The sequence below is a fragment of the Vespa mandarinia genome, chromosome 9 (assembly GCF_050613455.1).
Source record: "Vespa mandarinia isolate Hongniang chromosome 9, ASM5061345v1, whole genome shotgun sequence".
Lineage (NCBI taxonomy): Eukaryota > Metazoa > Arthropoda > Insecta > Hymenoptera > Vespidae > Vespa > Vespa mandarinia.
The window spans coordinates 1,542,501-1,558,691 of NC_140818.1; the positions used below are offsets into that span (position 1 = coordinate 1,542,501).

Genomic DNA, 16,191 nt, shown 5'->3' on the forward strand with positions numbered 1-16,191 from the left:
TTCTCTCTTTCACTCTTTATCTTCTCGTTGAAATATTTATTATATTATTTCTATCCTTTCGAACGTAATAAATTTGAAATCTGTCCCGTTGAAACAGTTTTTCTTTCATTTCTTTACAACGTAAAAATGAAAGATTACAAGTAGACGGATTAAATCTGAGACGATAACAAATCCTTGAGACAAAACAGAGATCGTTAATTATCGCGTTTGTTTGCAGTGGCCAACGTGGTTCTTCCGGCCTGATTTACCTCTCGCTTCGACTCTGCCTACAAGTCACGTTGCAAATTCTAGCAACGTCACAAGTTCGAACGTATTGTCATCAAGATCTCATCAGGATATTCAAAAGGGATCAGAGAATCTTTATAGTAACAACAGGATTCATGGACAAACGCCAACTATCTGTACGGTGAGTCATTTTTAAATATCTATAATATTTCGATGGTCCACTCGGTCTTTACGAAAGAAAGAAAAAAAAAAAAAAAAAAAGAACATACATCTTAATTTTTCAAGATGTTCCTACATATGTTCTTCATCGAATTTATTCTAATAATAATTGTACAATATGTATCGTTGTGATAAAGTAATTAATTTATTATTAGAAAATATTAAACTAAGCTAACTATGACAATTTTCTAAGTTTAACGGGAAACGACATGGTACAGAAATGTACGAGCCGGCACTTGTGTCAAGGTAACGAACCTGATTACCTTTACTAGGCTCAACCCGAAACGGGTGACTCTCTTTTCAGGCCCGGTCGATATCCAATTTACAGTTTTGTCACAATCGTATTACCTCGTTTCTTGGAAAAAGTGAGGGAAAGTAGGAATTGCGGAAACTCAATTGCGTTGACGTGAATCGAACAAGAGACGTACTTACATACATACATACCTACCTTCTGTCCTTGTTGTATTTCAAAACGATCAAACTGTACGAGCGCACGTGCCTCGTTTAAACGAGAGACTCCTTGGCTCTTCTTCGTTAAATATAAGAAATAAATATTAGAGTAAGTGAGACAGAGTGATAACAAATAAGGTATAGATAATGATTATTCTGAATATATTGACATACGTCGTACGTATTTCGTACGCTCACTGAATTATATTGAAAAACAAAAACAAATATGTATCGTTGGGCACAATGTCGATTATAGATTATCTCAACGGTGACCTCAATGCTTACGTTTTCTTTTTTTTTTTTTTTTTGTATTTCATGGCTCGTATGCTGTTTAGCTCGTTAGTCGTAGGTACGTCGTAGAACAGTCAACGTCGTTCGAAGAACGTCAGCCTAATAATAAAATTTTAACTATACTTTTATACCTTTCCTTTCGATGTAAGTATATTTTTAATTATTTTAATTCTTTTATCAAGCAACATATAATTATATCTTAAATGATTAATGTATATACCTTATGTACATATATATAAGTAAGTAAGATTAGAGTGGTAATTGGATAAAAATCCAATAAGTTCCGTCGATTCTTTCGTCGTCTTCTTCTTTTTCTTCTTCTTCTTTTTATTATTATTATTATTATTATTATTATTTCAGCAATTATTATTTTACCGTGATAATTGTTACGTAAGAATATTTATGATCTTGCGATAAATCTTATTGTTACAATCTAACTCTTAAGACAGGAGAATGGATTGTCCTTTGTCTAATAGCATTCTATTCTTGATTAGATCGATCGATTGACAATATTTCTATGTAATTTCATCGAGTAAGAAAAAGACAAAATTATTTTTAATGTTACAATCTCGATCATTTTTTTTTCTTCTTTTTAAATATGAATCGACGCAGAACCGCTTTTCTTTCTCATTCTAGTTCTCTCTCTCTCTCTCTCTCTCTCTCTTTCTCTCCATTTTAGAAGAACTCTACAATAATGCGTGCGTGCCCGAATGTAATTGAACGCTGTTATACTCCCTTTATTTCCCTTCGTTTCGTTTTTTTTTACGAGCGAAAACGGGAAACGACGATTGCTAGTGACTATTTTTATTTTTCCACGTAACCATCTAACATCGTATCCAGGATACGCATATGGATACTTACGCTTATGATCGTAAGAGATAGCAATATTTATTGGTTGAATTATTGTGTAACGGAATTTTTCACGCAAGAAGCTACGATATTGATATTTTTTTTTCTCTATTTATATCTACGTACGTACGTGATGTACATATATATATATATATACATATTTATATATATGATGTGCATACTTATATATATATATATATATATATTTATATATAGATGGGAAAGATTAACTTCTCGAATCGAGCAGATTAAGATTTCGTAGTGTTTTTTATTTGTTTGTTTTTTTTTTCTTTTTTTGGAGGAGAGACGATGATTGAGTAACGTCGAATCTCGTTGAGATTCAAAGCACACTAACGCAACCTTAATGATCATGGATGATGTTAATAATAATGGTAGTTTCAGTAATTGCTCCGCGACCAATTTCACGGCCACTCGGTTTTTTTTTTTACCATTTTTTTTCTTCTTCTTCTTCTATCATATCTCGATGATCGCTATATGTATTAGTTCGTACTTATACGTATATACATATGTATGTAATACACAGTGGGAAGAAAGAGATAGATAGACAGATAGATAAAGAAAGAGAAAAGAAGAGAGAGAGAGAGAGAGAGAGAGAGAGAGAGAGAGAGAGAGAGAGAGAGAAGATAAAGCTACCGATGGAAACGGCAAACGACTGAGACGTTTAATAACGACAGAGAACAGCACTGAAATTCAACCATAAAATCATTAATCGCGTCGTTTACCCGCTTACGATTTACCGGGCAACGAGGAAGTAGCTAGAAGCGAAAGGGAGGAGCCAAGGAAAGGCCACACAACGATGAACGGTGACCAACCGTTAATGATGACGAATGATCTACTTTTTCTCTTTATAAAGCAAATTTTTAAGAAAAAGAAGAAGAAAATAAAATGAACAGATGAATTCGCGAATATAAGAACTATTTTATAAATATTGCCCATTTTGTTTTCTTTACGTTTAATCGTTCATAGAGATTTGATTATAATTTAGTCAAATTTATCGATCAACAGTGCCCGTCTTCGTTTCTTCCGAATCGTTATTGAAATTAACGAAATTAAAATCGATTAAAAATCATGTCCTATATATATCTTTATATTATTTTTTTATTTTCCTTTTTTTTTTCTTTTTCTTTTTTTTATTTCAGAATTAACTTTCTCTTTTTCAATTTTTGAAATTTATATTGAATTGAAAAAATGAATTTTTTTTTTCTTTATATAGATGTCAAGGATATATCACACCTTTGAATCGTTTAATGGTTTATTAGAACCTTTATTATTTTTTAATAAAAAAAAAAAAAAAAAAGAAGAAAATATTAAAATTTTTTTTTTCTTCCTTTTTCTATTTTTCTTCTTCTCTTTTTTTTTTTTTTATACAGATGTCAACGCAATATCACACTTTCAAATAGTTAATTTATTCGAACGTTCTTAAAAGATACGAATCGACCTTAATTCATATGACTACCTAGTTGAATTGATCTCGTTCGCGAGCGTGCCACGCCGACGTTCTCTCTAAAATTAGCGTGAACGCGAATGTACGCGCTCGAGTCGAGCGATCGCTGCACGCTTCTACCTAAGAAAGAAAAAGAGAAATGCATTTCTTTTTTAGTACGGTTTTTTTTTTTTTTTTTTTTTTTTTAAATACGATACAGAAAACTTTCCGCTTGGATGAATATTTACACTAGTATTTAAATTTCTCACGTGATTCGTCACGCGAGAATTGTCATTTTGTATTAATTGTGTGTGTTTTAATGATTTTTTCTTTTTTTTCTTTTTCTTTTTTTTCTTTTTTTTTTTTTTTTTTTTTTTTTTTTTATTAAATACTTATTCATTAAATATTCACTGGCGATCGGAGAATTAGTTTTGTTAAAAATTTTAACATAAAATGATAAACTTTCTGCTTCGATAAATACGCGGTATATATTTTATGTTGCGATATAAGAAAATAAATTGTATTTTTTTTCTTTTTTCTTTCCTCCCCTCCCATCACTTTTCTTTTCCTTCAATTTTCATAATAGTAAGTGGTCTCAATTTTCTGCTTCGATAAGTAATACCTTCGTATACTCGTAACGTTTTTTTCTTTAACGAAGGGTAGAGATTCCTGAAAAAATATCTTTAAATTACATTGACCAATAAATCTTGTCAATTATCATTAAAATTCATTTACGCAGGTACATAATGGTTATTGTAAAGAGGAAGAAATAAAGAAAGAAAGAAATAGAGAAAGGGAGAAGAAAAATAGAAGCTTAAGTCGCTTTATCTGTAATAACAAATAAGATTCTAAGGTGGCACAAATTCGAGGTCGAAACGAATCGAATCGACTTTTTTCCTTTTTCTTTCTTTCTTTCATCCTTTCTTTTTGTTTTTTTTTTTTTCAAAAAGCATCACACGTAACTCTACGTCAATTCATGAAGTTCGTCTCGTTCGAACACGGAACTACCGTAATCCTTCCTCGATGATGGGACAATGGCTACCATTGGTCGCAAATGAGACGGACAAGCGACTCGTTATTAGTTATTCGACTGGTCACCGACAAAAAAGTCAATAATTTCACCGGTGGCGGCTCTAACGACGAGAGAAGCGACAAAAAGCTCAATCTATCAAATTGTCACTGGCCTTTCTATTTCATAGCTCCCCGCCATCCTAATAAGCAATCTTCTTCAAGAAAGAAAGAGTGAGAAAGAGAAAGAGCGAAAGAGAAAAGAGAGAGAGAGAGAGAGAAAAAGAGAGAAGAGAGAAAGAGACAGACCGTATACCGTAAACCGACATCCAGCAGCTGAATGGGTTCCGGCCGGTACCGACTACCGATTGCCGACTTCGATCACAGGGCCGCTTCTATCTTTTTCTCTTTACGATCTATTCTAAAAAATATTTGACTATCTATTTTAGACCAAAGTTCAAAAGCGTAAATATAATTTGACATGGATATTCCCAAAACTATGAATCTTCTTTCGAGGATAATTAAATTCAATCTAAAAAAAGATTATGAATAATTTTGAAGACAATTTTGAAATGTTTACGATTGCAATGTTCTTTTCTTTCTTTTTTTTTTTTTTTGAAAAAACGATTATTGTTACGAATTGATTGATAGAAATTAATTTTATTCGTATTTATTAACGATAAATATTTTATTATGGATCAGTCCCTGTCTCTAGAAAACTGTCCTTCGGAATATACACCGACCACGAACCAGAGACGATCAGTACGACTACCGTATTTTCTTGTAATGGTTCGTAGAATAAAGATGGACATCGCACCGGTAGTTAATAATTCCTTTATGTCGTCGTTTTGTTTTCGACGACATATATTCATAGGAACGTGTCTTTTAGCAATCGTAGACAACGTCGTCACGTTACATAAAACGACATTTCATTTACTTAAGACACTTTATCGAAGGCTCGTTAATTATTTCCGAGAAATGAGAAGACGACGAAAAACGGATTAACGAGCTTTCGATCGTAAATGATTGATTGTACGACACTTTCGGTTGGATTCATTCGCGATACTTAATGATTTATCGTCTCGAAAATGTTAATGCTGCGAAGCTAATTGCTTGGGAAGAAACGATCAAGAGAGAGATAACGTGCACTTAATAGAAGAAAAAAGAAGAGGAAATAAAAAAGAAAGAGAGAGAGAGAGAGAGTCTCAGCGACCTTTCGTACCACCTTCGGGGCTAGATCGTGCCGAATGTGAGCATCGATGAGTCACTCTTTACGTGCCAAAGTGTATTTTCAACGCTGACATCACGCGTAATCCTGTTGATCAAGTTCAACGTCGATCGATGTTGAACGCGTATAGGCAAGGTAATTAGCCCGTTGAGGAAATTGTTATATGGTATTATCGTTATTAACGAGATTCTAACATTGTACTTGAAAATCCTGAACGAATTCACAATCTGAATAGAAATGAAACACAAAGGCCGTTTCTTCATGAAATTTGTCGTTGTATTGTTAATCGAATGTTAAATTGTTAACTTGTGTCATTCAAATAGTATCGATTTTTTAAGAAATTGAGTTAACTAATTAGAAAAAAAAAGAAAAAAAATAGAGAGAAAAGGAGAAAAAAAAGAAAGATGAAAAAAAACGAGTATTCTTTTTTATTAACGTAGAAATTTACGTAGAATTTGAATGTAACGGGCAAGTACAAGCTAGGTAATAGTTACGCTTAAGGAAGATCATGTAAGGGGTAATAAAATAAACTGGACTTACGATTACGCGACATTCTTGCGATATATTTGGCCGAATGTTATCGCGAGTATTTCAAGGTTAGTGGAGGGCGCATAAATGAAAGACCGGAGTCCGGGATGTTGTAGTTAAATCCGAAGTAGGACGGATGTAAGAGGTTTACGGGCTTGGACATCAAGATGAGGTGGTCGCGGATCGTTAGCAGGTCCGTTTTTACTCGGACTTCTCCTCGTTCCCTCCTCTCCTCGTTCATGGTCCTCCCTCTTCTCGTACCTTTGACTTGACTCGTAAGCACGTGGAAAGCCGAGCTGATTGCGAGCTGGCCTCCTACCAGATCCATGCCTGAGTTACCCGGTTTTACGAGCGTTGCGTGTGGTCGCGCGTTGGAAACTGGTCACTTTCCGGTAGGATATTTTAAATTTAAACGTCCCCCACCAAATAGGCTTCTTATTGGGCGCGATATATCGGATTCCACTTTCGCGATTTCCTTGCGTTAATTTCAATATATGTATTAACGAAATGGGCTTTATCAAAAGTAATCATTTTAATGTTTTATATATATATATATATATATATATATATATATATATATACGTAAAAAAAAATATATATAAGACATAATTTTGTAACTAGTATATCCGTTTGATTTGATTTTTTATTCGAAACAAATTAGATATCGAAAGAATCATAAAAATTTAGAAAGGAAAGACACTTAAAAATATCTAAGTAGGTACTGTTAATACTTCATTGAACTATCTGAAATAAATATGTACGAGTCTCATGGTGGTCTGAATTTATATTACATCATTATAAACCAATCTAAATTATGTAAACTTCATAAAAATGATCTTAGCACTGTGAGAACGGGTTTGCCCCGATATGAAACTGGGATACGCGTACGTATGTACATATCTACGTATCGACGTGTTTACCAGCTGCCGCGGTAAACTGAAAGAATGCGGTTTTGCTCGTCTTGGCTTAGCGAAGGTATTTGCTTTATACCGAACTTCTCTTGCGTGAAACATTAAAATAACATATGAACTTGATTTCGAAGCAGCTATTATCAACTTTTGTCCTTACTATTTGCCGATCGAATCTCATTATGCCCCGTGTCAAATCAGAAAGTAGTTCTATCTGTATATTGTAAGGCATAGAATACAAAAAAGATGACAGTGAGTTTTTGTTACTTACGAGAAAAAAAAAGAAGTAAGAAAAAATATTAACAAAAAAAAAAAAAGAAAAAAAGAAAAAGAAAAAGAAAAAGAAAATCTGACAGATCCGTCAATATTCGATCGAAATTTTTTATCCGAGCAAGTTCAATCCGAAATATATTTGAAATGATATATATATATATATATATATATATATTTTTTTTTTTTTTAGCTAAGTAATACCATCGATAAAGGTTATAAAATTTTTGATCGAAAAGAGAAAATTTGGATAATCGTGCAATCGGTTCCGGGACAGTTTTGGTAATCAAAATCGGTTTGGCAATGTACATACGTATTGTACTTATGTATGTACATCAACGAAACGTGCTACGTATTATTAATGGTGTCACGTATACTGTAACGTATGTACACCGTCTCATCATGGACAATAACCCAAGGCATTGTGCGATCGGAGATTGCGTAAGATCGGGGCCATTCTTTCGTTAATCGGAAATAATCATACGTTTTAAGGATACGAAATTACAGTCTCGTAAAATAGCCATGACCGATCGCACAATAAATATGATAAATTAATACGCCGCTCTTTAAAGAGGGAACCACTTTTCTCTTATAGGCCCGTAATAAAAGCTGTTTACATGCGCGGTTATAAATATATTAAGAAGTCGAAGTAGGCCAAATACGTTCGTGGTATTTTAATAATATTCGTGCATTTTCTGTCCACACAAATTTTCTTTCTTTCTCTCTCTCTCTCTCTCTCTCTCTCTCTCTGTCTCTCTCTCTTTCTTTTTCTCTCTTTCTTTTCTTATTCGAGAAACCCTTCCGAAACTTGTACTTTTCGTATGATCACGAATCTTTCCCCGTTATTTGAGAAGCCCGTAACGAATTTACAATTTTCTTTTAATTTCGGACAAGCTCTTAAATCCTTTCGTTTATCTTCTCTTTTGATTTTTCGGAATGACGGTGAAGACTATTTCGAAATTTCAAGATACGGTTATTCAAGGGGCCAACGTAGCTCAGAAAAAGGACTTCGTAGGAAAGAAGAAGACAAGAAAAGAAGAAGAAGAAGAAGAAGAAGAAGAATCATGAAAAGGAGGAGAAGAAGAAGAAGGAGTAAGGGATTAGGTCGTGGGGGTTGAGAAGGTGAAGTAGTCGGGGGTGGTAAAACGGGAGGAGGAACATCTGCGCCCTTAATTATTTTACAGATTTAGTAGATCGTTATGGCTTGTAAAATTACTTCCAATTTCACGCCCTTAAACTTATTTTATCCGCGCGTTAGCTGCCTATCGGTGCATCGCCGCAAAAGCTTTCGAAGGATATTGGGCATCCTTCGTGGCTAAATTAATGGCCCCTTGTTTATGACTGCATCGACACGCAACGATTCCGTCTCGAATTCTCGTATATACGATGGATAATATGATTCTTTTTTTTTTCTCTCTCTCTCTCTCTCTTTTTCTTTCTTTCTGCTTCTTTTTATTCTTCTTGTCTGTCCTTTGTTTTTCGATGTTACAATCAAAATTTATCATTGAAAGCTAAGAATTCACCATTTTTCAATCTTTTTATAATCCACTCTTCCTTCCTACGATAAATTAATTTATTTATGAATACATACACGTTCATACGGAAACATTATAGCAGTATGTGAGAGAGAGAGAGAGAAAGAGAGAGAGAGAGAATCGGTAAATCGTTTCCAACATTCGTCATATACTTTTTTTTCTATTTGATATTGATATTTAATCGATTAGATTTTCTTGAAGCGAGTCGTGTTCCTCGAAGTGATCTTGTGCAAGATGGAATTAAGAACGACGACGGTAATAATGAGTGTAAGTAATATCAAGACGATAAAAAAGAAAAGATTAAGAAAAAAAAAAAAGAAGATAAAAAACAAAATAACGAGAAAATGTACAATTTCATTGGTAGTAGCGTTACACGACTGATTTTCCTTCGATGTCGTATTATTTTATAAACATATCCGTCTTTTAACATATATATATATATATATATATATATATATATATATATATATATATATATATATATTGCAGAGCTTGTAGTATAGAAACAATCGAAGTAAAGGAGATTATATTACGCAGCAACGAACGAGTAACTGCAATGTAAGAAAGAATCGTAATCGTCGTTACGTAACGCTGATGCGAGACTAAGCCGCGTCGTGCTCTTGTCATCTAATTTAATGCTAATCATGGAAGATAGAATCTTGCGATCCGTTCTACTCGTCATCTCCGTCGCCGTCTTCGTCATCTTCGTTGTCGTCTTCGTCGTCGTTGTCTTCTTCTTCTAATCGTGACAACTCGTTTATGTATAATCCTTCAGAAGCACGAAGACGACTAGTCTCACATCTCCATATAATCTTTCCCTTTTATTAACATCGTACATTTTAAATGAATATCGTGAGAACAAGAGCACAATTTTAATTACCACGAGTATTACCACACCTTTGTTCGTCAAAAACATGACCGTAAAACTTTTACATGATACTTTCGTAAATTTGTCGTTCTTTTAATATTTCCCTTGAGTTATTTTATACGTCTATATAGTAATATTTTGTGTTAGTAATTCTTTACACCTGCGAATGTTCATATGAATTATATTGAACGAAAAAGGGGAAAAAAAAAGAAAAAAAGAAAAAGAAGAAGAAGAAACGAAGAAAGAAGATACCCGGATCAACGAAAGAGATTATTTTATTTTCTATTAACGAGAATCATAGACTCAAACCTGAATAATGAAATTCACGGTGTCGTATTATTCGAATATCATCTTGAAATCGATGTTCACGGTTTGAAACGATAAAAGGCCATCGATTCGTCATCGCGCAATCTGATAGAACTAAAAAGAAAACAAAACAGAATATATATATATACACGTAATTACGATCATCTGAAAGATTCCACGCGTTCGCGATACATTTCACGAAGAATATTCGTTTGAATGAGGTTAGACATATCGAGATAAATCTACTTGTATATATACATACGTACGTATGTACATACGTACACAAATAGATAAAGATTTTACACGAAACACCAGGACAGAATCGGAATCGAAAATCGACGAGGGGAATTATCCTCGCGAATAGCGACGCGCGACTACCGGATGCTGAGAGCCGGGGCACGAATCACTGTAATTTAATAAATTGCGATAGCTGCCGTCCCGGGGCAAATTGTAGCATAATCATTCATTAGTAGGTCGTGACTTAGCGTCGGTACTCGCTAACGTGAGTTAGTGTGTGTTCCTATCGATATTTCTCTCTCTCTCTCTCTCTCTCTCTCTTTCTCTTTATTTACGTGTATATAAGCGAAAGAGAGAGATAGAGCTAGGCTATAGGCTTTATCTGAAGCTCTTCTCTCATCGATGCGGTTGACCGACTCTTATACACGTTTTCTCTCTCTCTCTCTCTCTTTCTGTCTCTCTCTCTCTTTCTTTCTCTTCTTCAAGTCTATACATTTTGCTTAGAAACGACTTGAAACGATCAAAGAGGAGTCGTAAACTTCTCTCGATTTTTCCCTACGTGGAATCTTAATTCTACGGTGGAACCTCTATAGATCATGTAATTACAAGTGCCACCAGTGTGTCCTCGACTCATTCACCTTCGCACGATCCGACATCGCAAATTCCTCTGAGGACAGTAGGACACCTCGTTGTACCTCCTTCGAGCCTTCCTTTCCTCTACGGTTCATTCTCAACAAACCCGATAATATTAACGATATCTTTATCTTACGGTATAATAATATTATAATCGAAATATACATGTAAAATATTATTATTTAAATAACTTCGATCTTGATCTCTATATATATATATCTTTTTCTGAAACGATTTATTTAACATTTCACTTAGACGAATTAGAAACTTGTTTAATAATTTATTATTGAAAAGACCACACACATGGCGAATGTATTATGAAAGAATTTGATCGTTTATATTTTTTTTTTCTTCTTTATATTTATTAGTAAGAAAGATAGAGGGAGAGAGAGAGAGAGAGAGAGAGAGAGAGAAATAAAAAGAGATAATAATATTGACCACGAATACCTTTGATCGATGAAATCTCGATCGAGAAATGCCACGTTGTTATTAGCCTCGCACTAATTTCTCATAATTAGCCTACGTGGTAATGAAGTTATTGCCGGTTCACGTGTAACGAATTACATGTTCTTTTGCATAAAACGCGAGCGGAAAAGACGGTATAATACGACGTCGTTAAGTGATGATTAACGGAACACGATTCTCTCCATCCTATCGGGCTCGAGCGCGAGTCAACCGATTTCTTCGAATTTTAATGAAACCCAGAAAAAGAGAACGAAAATTGAGCGCTTGATTTCTTTTGCACGTTCTTGATGAGATACATTAAGAGAAACAAATTTCTCAACGCTCTCCATGTAAACTTTTACGATCTTGATACCAAACGAGATTCGAAGCTTAATTTTTTTTTAAACAAACTATATCAAATTTCGTGAATCATCTTCAATTAGCTGCACGATCTTTTCTTTTCTTTTCTTTTTTTTTCTCTTTTTTTTTTTTTCTTTCAAATCAACTACACTTCTTTTTCTTTTTTTTCCTCCCCTTTTTTTTGCCTTTTTTAATCTTAATCGGTCTAATTGATAACGTAAACGTTTATTTCGTATTTAACAAGTACGATCACAAGATTGTTATTATTATAAACAGAAATTATTTTACGATAGAACGTTAATGAAGAAATTCGAAATAGAAAGTTATTGTACTTGTAACAATAATTCGTCAAAGAATTGATTCCTTATAATATAACATAAATATATATATGTACATACATACATGTATATATATATATATATATATATATATATATATATATCTGTATATATAAATTGTATAATATAAAAATTGCATGGATCAGATGTAATACAATCATCGGATAAAAATGCAATAATAAAAAAAAATTATTAACGGCATTACATAATCTTGAAATTATTGTCGATACAAGAAAAACATTGAATAAATGATCATCGAAGTATTGTTCGAATACGTAAATCATTACGATTAATCGCAACGGAAGGATATCTCGGATTCATTAAAAAAATATCGATAAAATAATTAGTCGTTTCTAAGATGTTTTATCGAATCGATTCATTTCGACGATGCGATAGAAGCTAAGAGAAGATCGATAAGGCCGATCTCTTGATAGCTCAATCTCGGCGAGATCGACGTGGATGTTGCCTTTATTCTACAGAAAAACTGGAAGCCCAGGGCTATGGTGGCCGCGTGAAAAGGGTCTCGGGGTAGGTATACGTCGTCGCTCGAGAAAATTACAGAGTTCATTGTTTCGCATCGGCCCTCTTGACGGAGAGGAGTTTTATATTTCACCCGGTCTCGTCCCTTCTTTTTTTTTTTCTTTTTCTTTTTCTTTTTCGTCTTTTTATTACGGTGTGCGCAGAAATCGGCGGATATACGGTAATATCGCGATCGACGTCTCGACGTTTTACGTGTTGGACAAAGGAAAAGAAAAGCAAAGGAAAGGAAAGAAAACAAAAAAAAAAGAAAAAAAGAAAAGAAAAACGATAAAAAAGAAAAAACCAATTCGGTAGCATGTAGAAGGTACTCGAATTAATAATTCGTAACAATTTGCAATTTCTCGTTTTAGCGAGCGATCAATTGAAATATAACTGGTAGTTGATTGTTTTATTTTCTATACCTACCTGGATCAACGTGGGTGGGTAATTATGTATTTACTATGAATATCAATATCCAACTTTAGCATTAGTTAATGATTTTTTTTTAAAAGAATATATAAATGAGTCAGAGTGAAGTGCGTTACGTGCTTTGATAAATGAGATATCGAGCGTAGAAAATTCCAAAGAATAATTTATTCCTTCCAAAACGAATTCAATTAGCTCGCGAGGATTAATTATACGATCTAATGAAACGATAATGAACGTATGAGGTCCTCAATGTAAACTGGCTTACGTCATTCTCTCATTTTCTTCGACAGAGTTAGCTCGAAAACTCGTTCGTTTTTATGAGCGTGACGAATCGAATCGTCATACGTACTACATACGTAACTACACTTACTTTTCTCGAGTATAATTATCGAACGTGGGTTGTCCTTCTTATGTGTAAAAATGCGAGATCACAAAGTAACAGAGCGCAAACTCGACTGTATACGTAAGTACTTACTTACTAACTTATGCACTTACGTATTTATGTGCGTATATGTAAGTAAGTAAATAAATAAATAAGTAAGTAAGTAAGTATTTACCTATATCTTATGGAGGTATATATGAGTTTGTATAGGAAAGTATCAGTATTGTTGTTATCTGAACTCTCGACAGATGGGAGACAGAAACGAGGGAGAAAAAAGCGAGTTTCTAAAGTTCGTCGTGAGGACGAACGCGCGCTCGCGCGCGCACCTGTTTCGAGAGTCGAACGAGCGTGCGCGAAAATTATTTGTCATGGCATATGGCGAGTAAACGATAGCTTATTCTCCATCGTGAAATTCCATGAGGATAAATACGGATACAATATAGATATACGTAAATAGAATAATCCATGACTTCCGGTATAAATATGTATAATGTAAGTAGATTCGAAGAGTTCTTCTCTCTTTCTCTTTCTCTCTCTCTCTCTCTTTCTGTCTCTCTTTCTCTCTTTCTCTGTCTTCTTTTTTCTTCTTGAATATCAGGAGTTTCCAGATTGTAATCGATGATCATTCCACCCTACTTATCTAACGTGTTAGATGTCATTAAATGCATCCGTCGCACAAAAGGAAAACGTCGTCTTCGGTGAATCATCGAAGGATCAAAGAGCAAATTGCACGGCCGTAAGTTACTACCATAATTTATATTTATTCATGAGTCCTTGTTTCTTACTTCTTTTTTCCATATTTCTCGAAGCAGAATCACGATTGGAGAAATAGATACTTATATATAAAAATATACACACACACACGCGCGCGCAAATGCATACGCATAAATACATGCACACATATATATGCGACGGATGAGTACGTCGGCATCGTTCCGATCGCGTTACACGATCCGTGTCGCGAGCTCGGTCCGCGAAATAATTGTAATTATTCGTGATTGTGGATGAGAGAGACAGGTAGATAGAAAGAGAGAGAGAAAGAGAGAGAGAGAGAGAAAGAGAAAGAGAGAGAGAGAGAGAGAGAGAGAAAGAGAGAGAGAAAGAGAAAGAGAGAGAGAGAAAGAGAGAGAGAGAGATACCGCCGTTAAAGCGCTCATAACTCATCGATCATTTACATTTGTACTACGTGTCTCTCGCATCCGCTTGACTACCTCTCGCTCGCTCAAGCACATCCGGCAGAAAAACCAAATGACGCAAGTCGCTTAGTCTCTGGAGCGAGACGCGATCTTCTTTATTTTTTATATTTTTCTTTCTTTTTCCTCCTTTATCTTTCTCTCTCTTTCTCTATTTTCTTTTTTTCTAGATTCTCATGGGATCCTCTTCATTTCATTGAACTTTAATATTCGATCCGTACATAATACCACTATAGAAAAACGAATTCCTTACATCCTTACATTACATTATTTATATTTATTTATTAGATTTTGTTTCCCTTTAATGTAAAGTTGATAAAGTATTCGGATGCTTCTGAAAATTTTTCCACTGAAAAGTTTTCTTTACTCTTTCTCTCTCTCTCTCTCTCTCTCTCTCGCTCTCTCTCTTTCTCTCTCTTCTTCTTCTTTTTTTCTTTTTTTTTTCTTCTTTTTTTCTCCTTCTCCTCCTCGTGAAATTTAAGAGGATTTCCATCGAGTATCGATGATACTCAAGGAACTACCCGAAGGGTATGAGAGTTTTGTAACTTCTATTGGAACCTATCGAAATGTTTGCACTTTTAAGGCGCTCTTCTTGACGTTGATCGCCGTAAACAAGGATCGAGATAGGGAAATAATCTCAAGATCTTTCGGTAAGGGACCGCGTTTTTTCTTTCAAGGAACGTTCTTTCTCAAGGAAAATTTGTGATTTTTTTTTAAGGAAATCCTGATTAACATAATACATAGATAGAGATTATCACGAAGTACAAGTTTTATTACGTTTAATGATTTTTTTTTATGTATCAAAATATTATAAATTTCATCGAATAATTCATCGATATCTTTTTTTCTTTATAAATCTCTACGCATGTATATACGTTCATTGATAAAATCCAATCGAAATTATTATCCAATGATCGATACAATTCGATTAATATTATTATCTTGAAATTTATGTTATGGTAAAGTTCATTAAAGATTATTTCAAGTAATTTTGTGACGATTACAAGAGAAAAGTTATTCGCACGGAAGCACTACCGTCTTTCGATCAATTATCAATTACAACTGATATCACGAGCGCCGTTTAATCTCAGAAGCCACGGTTCGACCGGCAAGAGCTGCGATCCGTAACAGAATCGATGTCTCTCACGGATTAGATCGACGTAGGAATCGTTTGCAATTAATGCGAGTCATATATATATATGACTCGCATATATATATGAGACTGTATATACAGATATATATCCATGCTCATATCTTTATATAGATATATACATATGTATAAATCGTATTTGCACTGAACGAGATAGGGATATAGAAATATGAGGAAAGCTTACATATAATTCGAAAAGTTACCTTCATGGAGAGATATCCAGTTAGATTTGCTCTAATCATTAAGTTTCTCCACTCCTCGATCATATATCTTTTTTCGAAGAGTAATATGCTAAATATCGATTATCATGGATTTTCTTATTTACCAAGTACTTGTATATGACTTCCTTACGCAGGTATAAAATATAAAGTATAAAG

The 16,191-nt window shown here is 34.1% G+C and overlaps 1 protein-coding gene across 1 annotated transcript in view; it reads left to right on the top strand.

Annotated features, from left to right (window-relative positions):
- Positions 1-16,191, top strand: part of LOC118446412 (uncharacterized) — a 210,357-nt gene that overhangs the window by 22,232 nt on the left and 171,934 nt on the right. Inside the window, exon 2 of the mRNA XM_035877052.2 lies at positions 218-406. Coding sequence (XP_035732945.2) covers positions 218-406 — 189 coding nt within the window. The remainder of the gene's footprint in view (positions 1-217; positions 407-16,191) is intronic.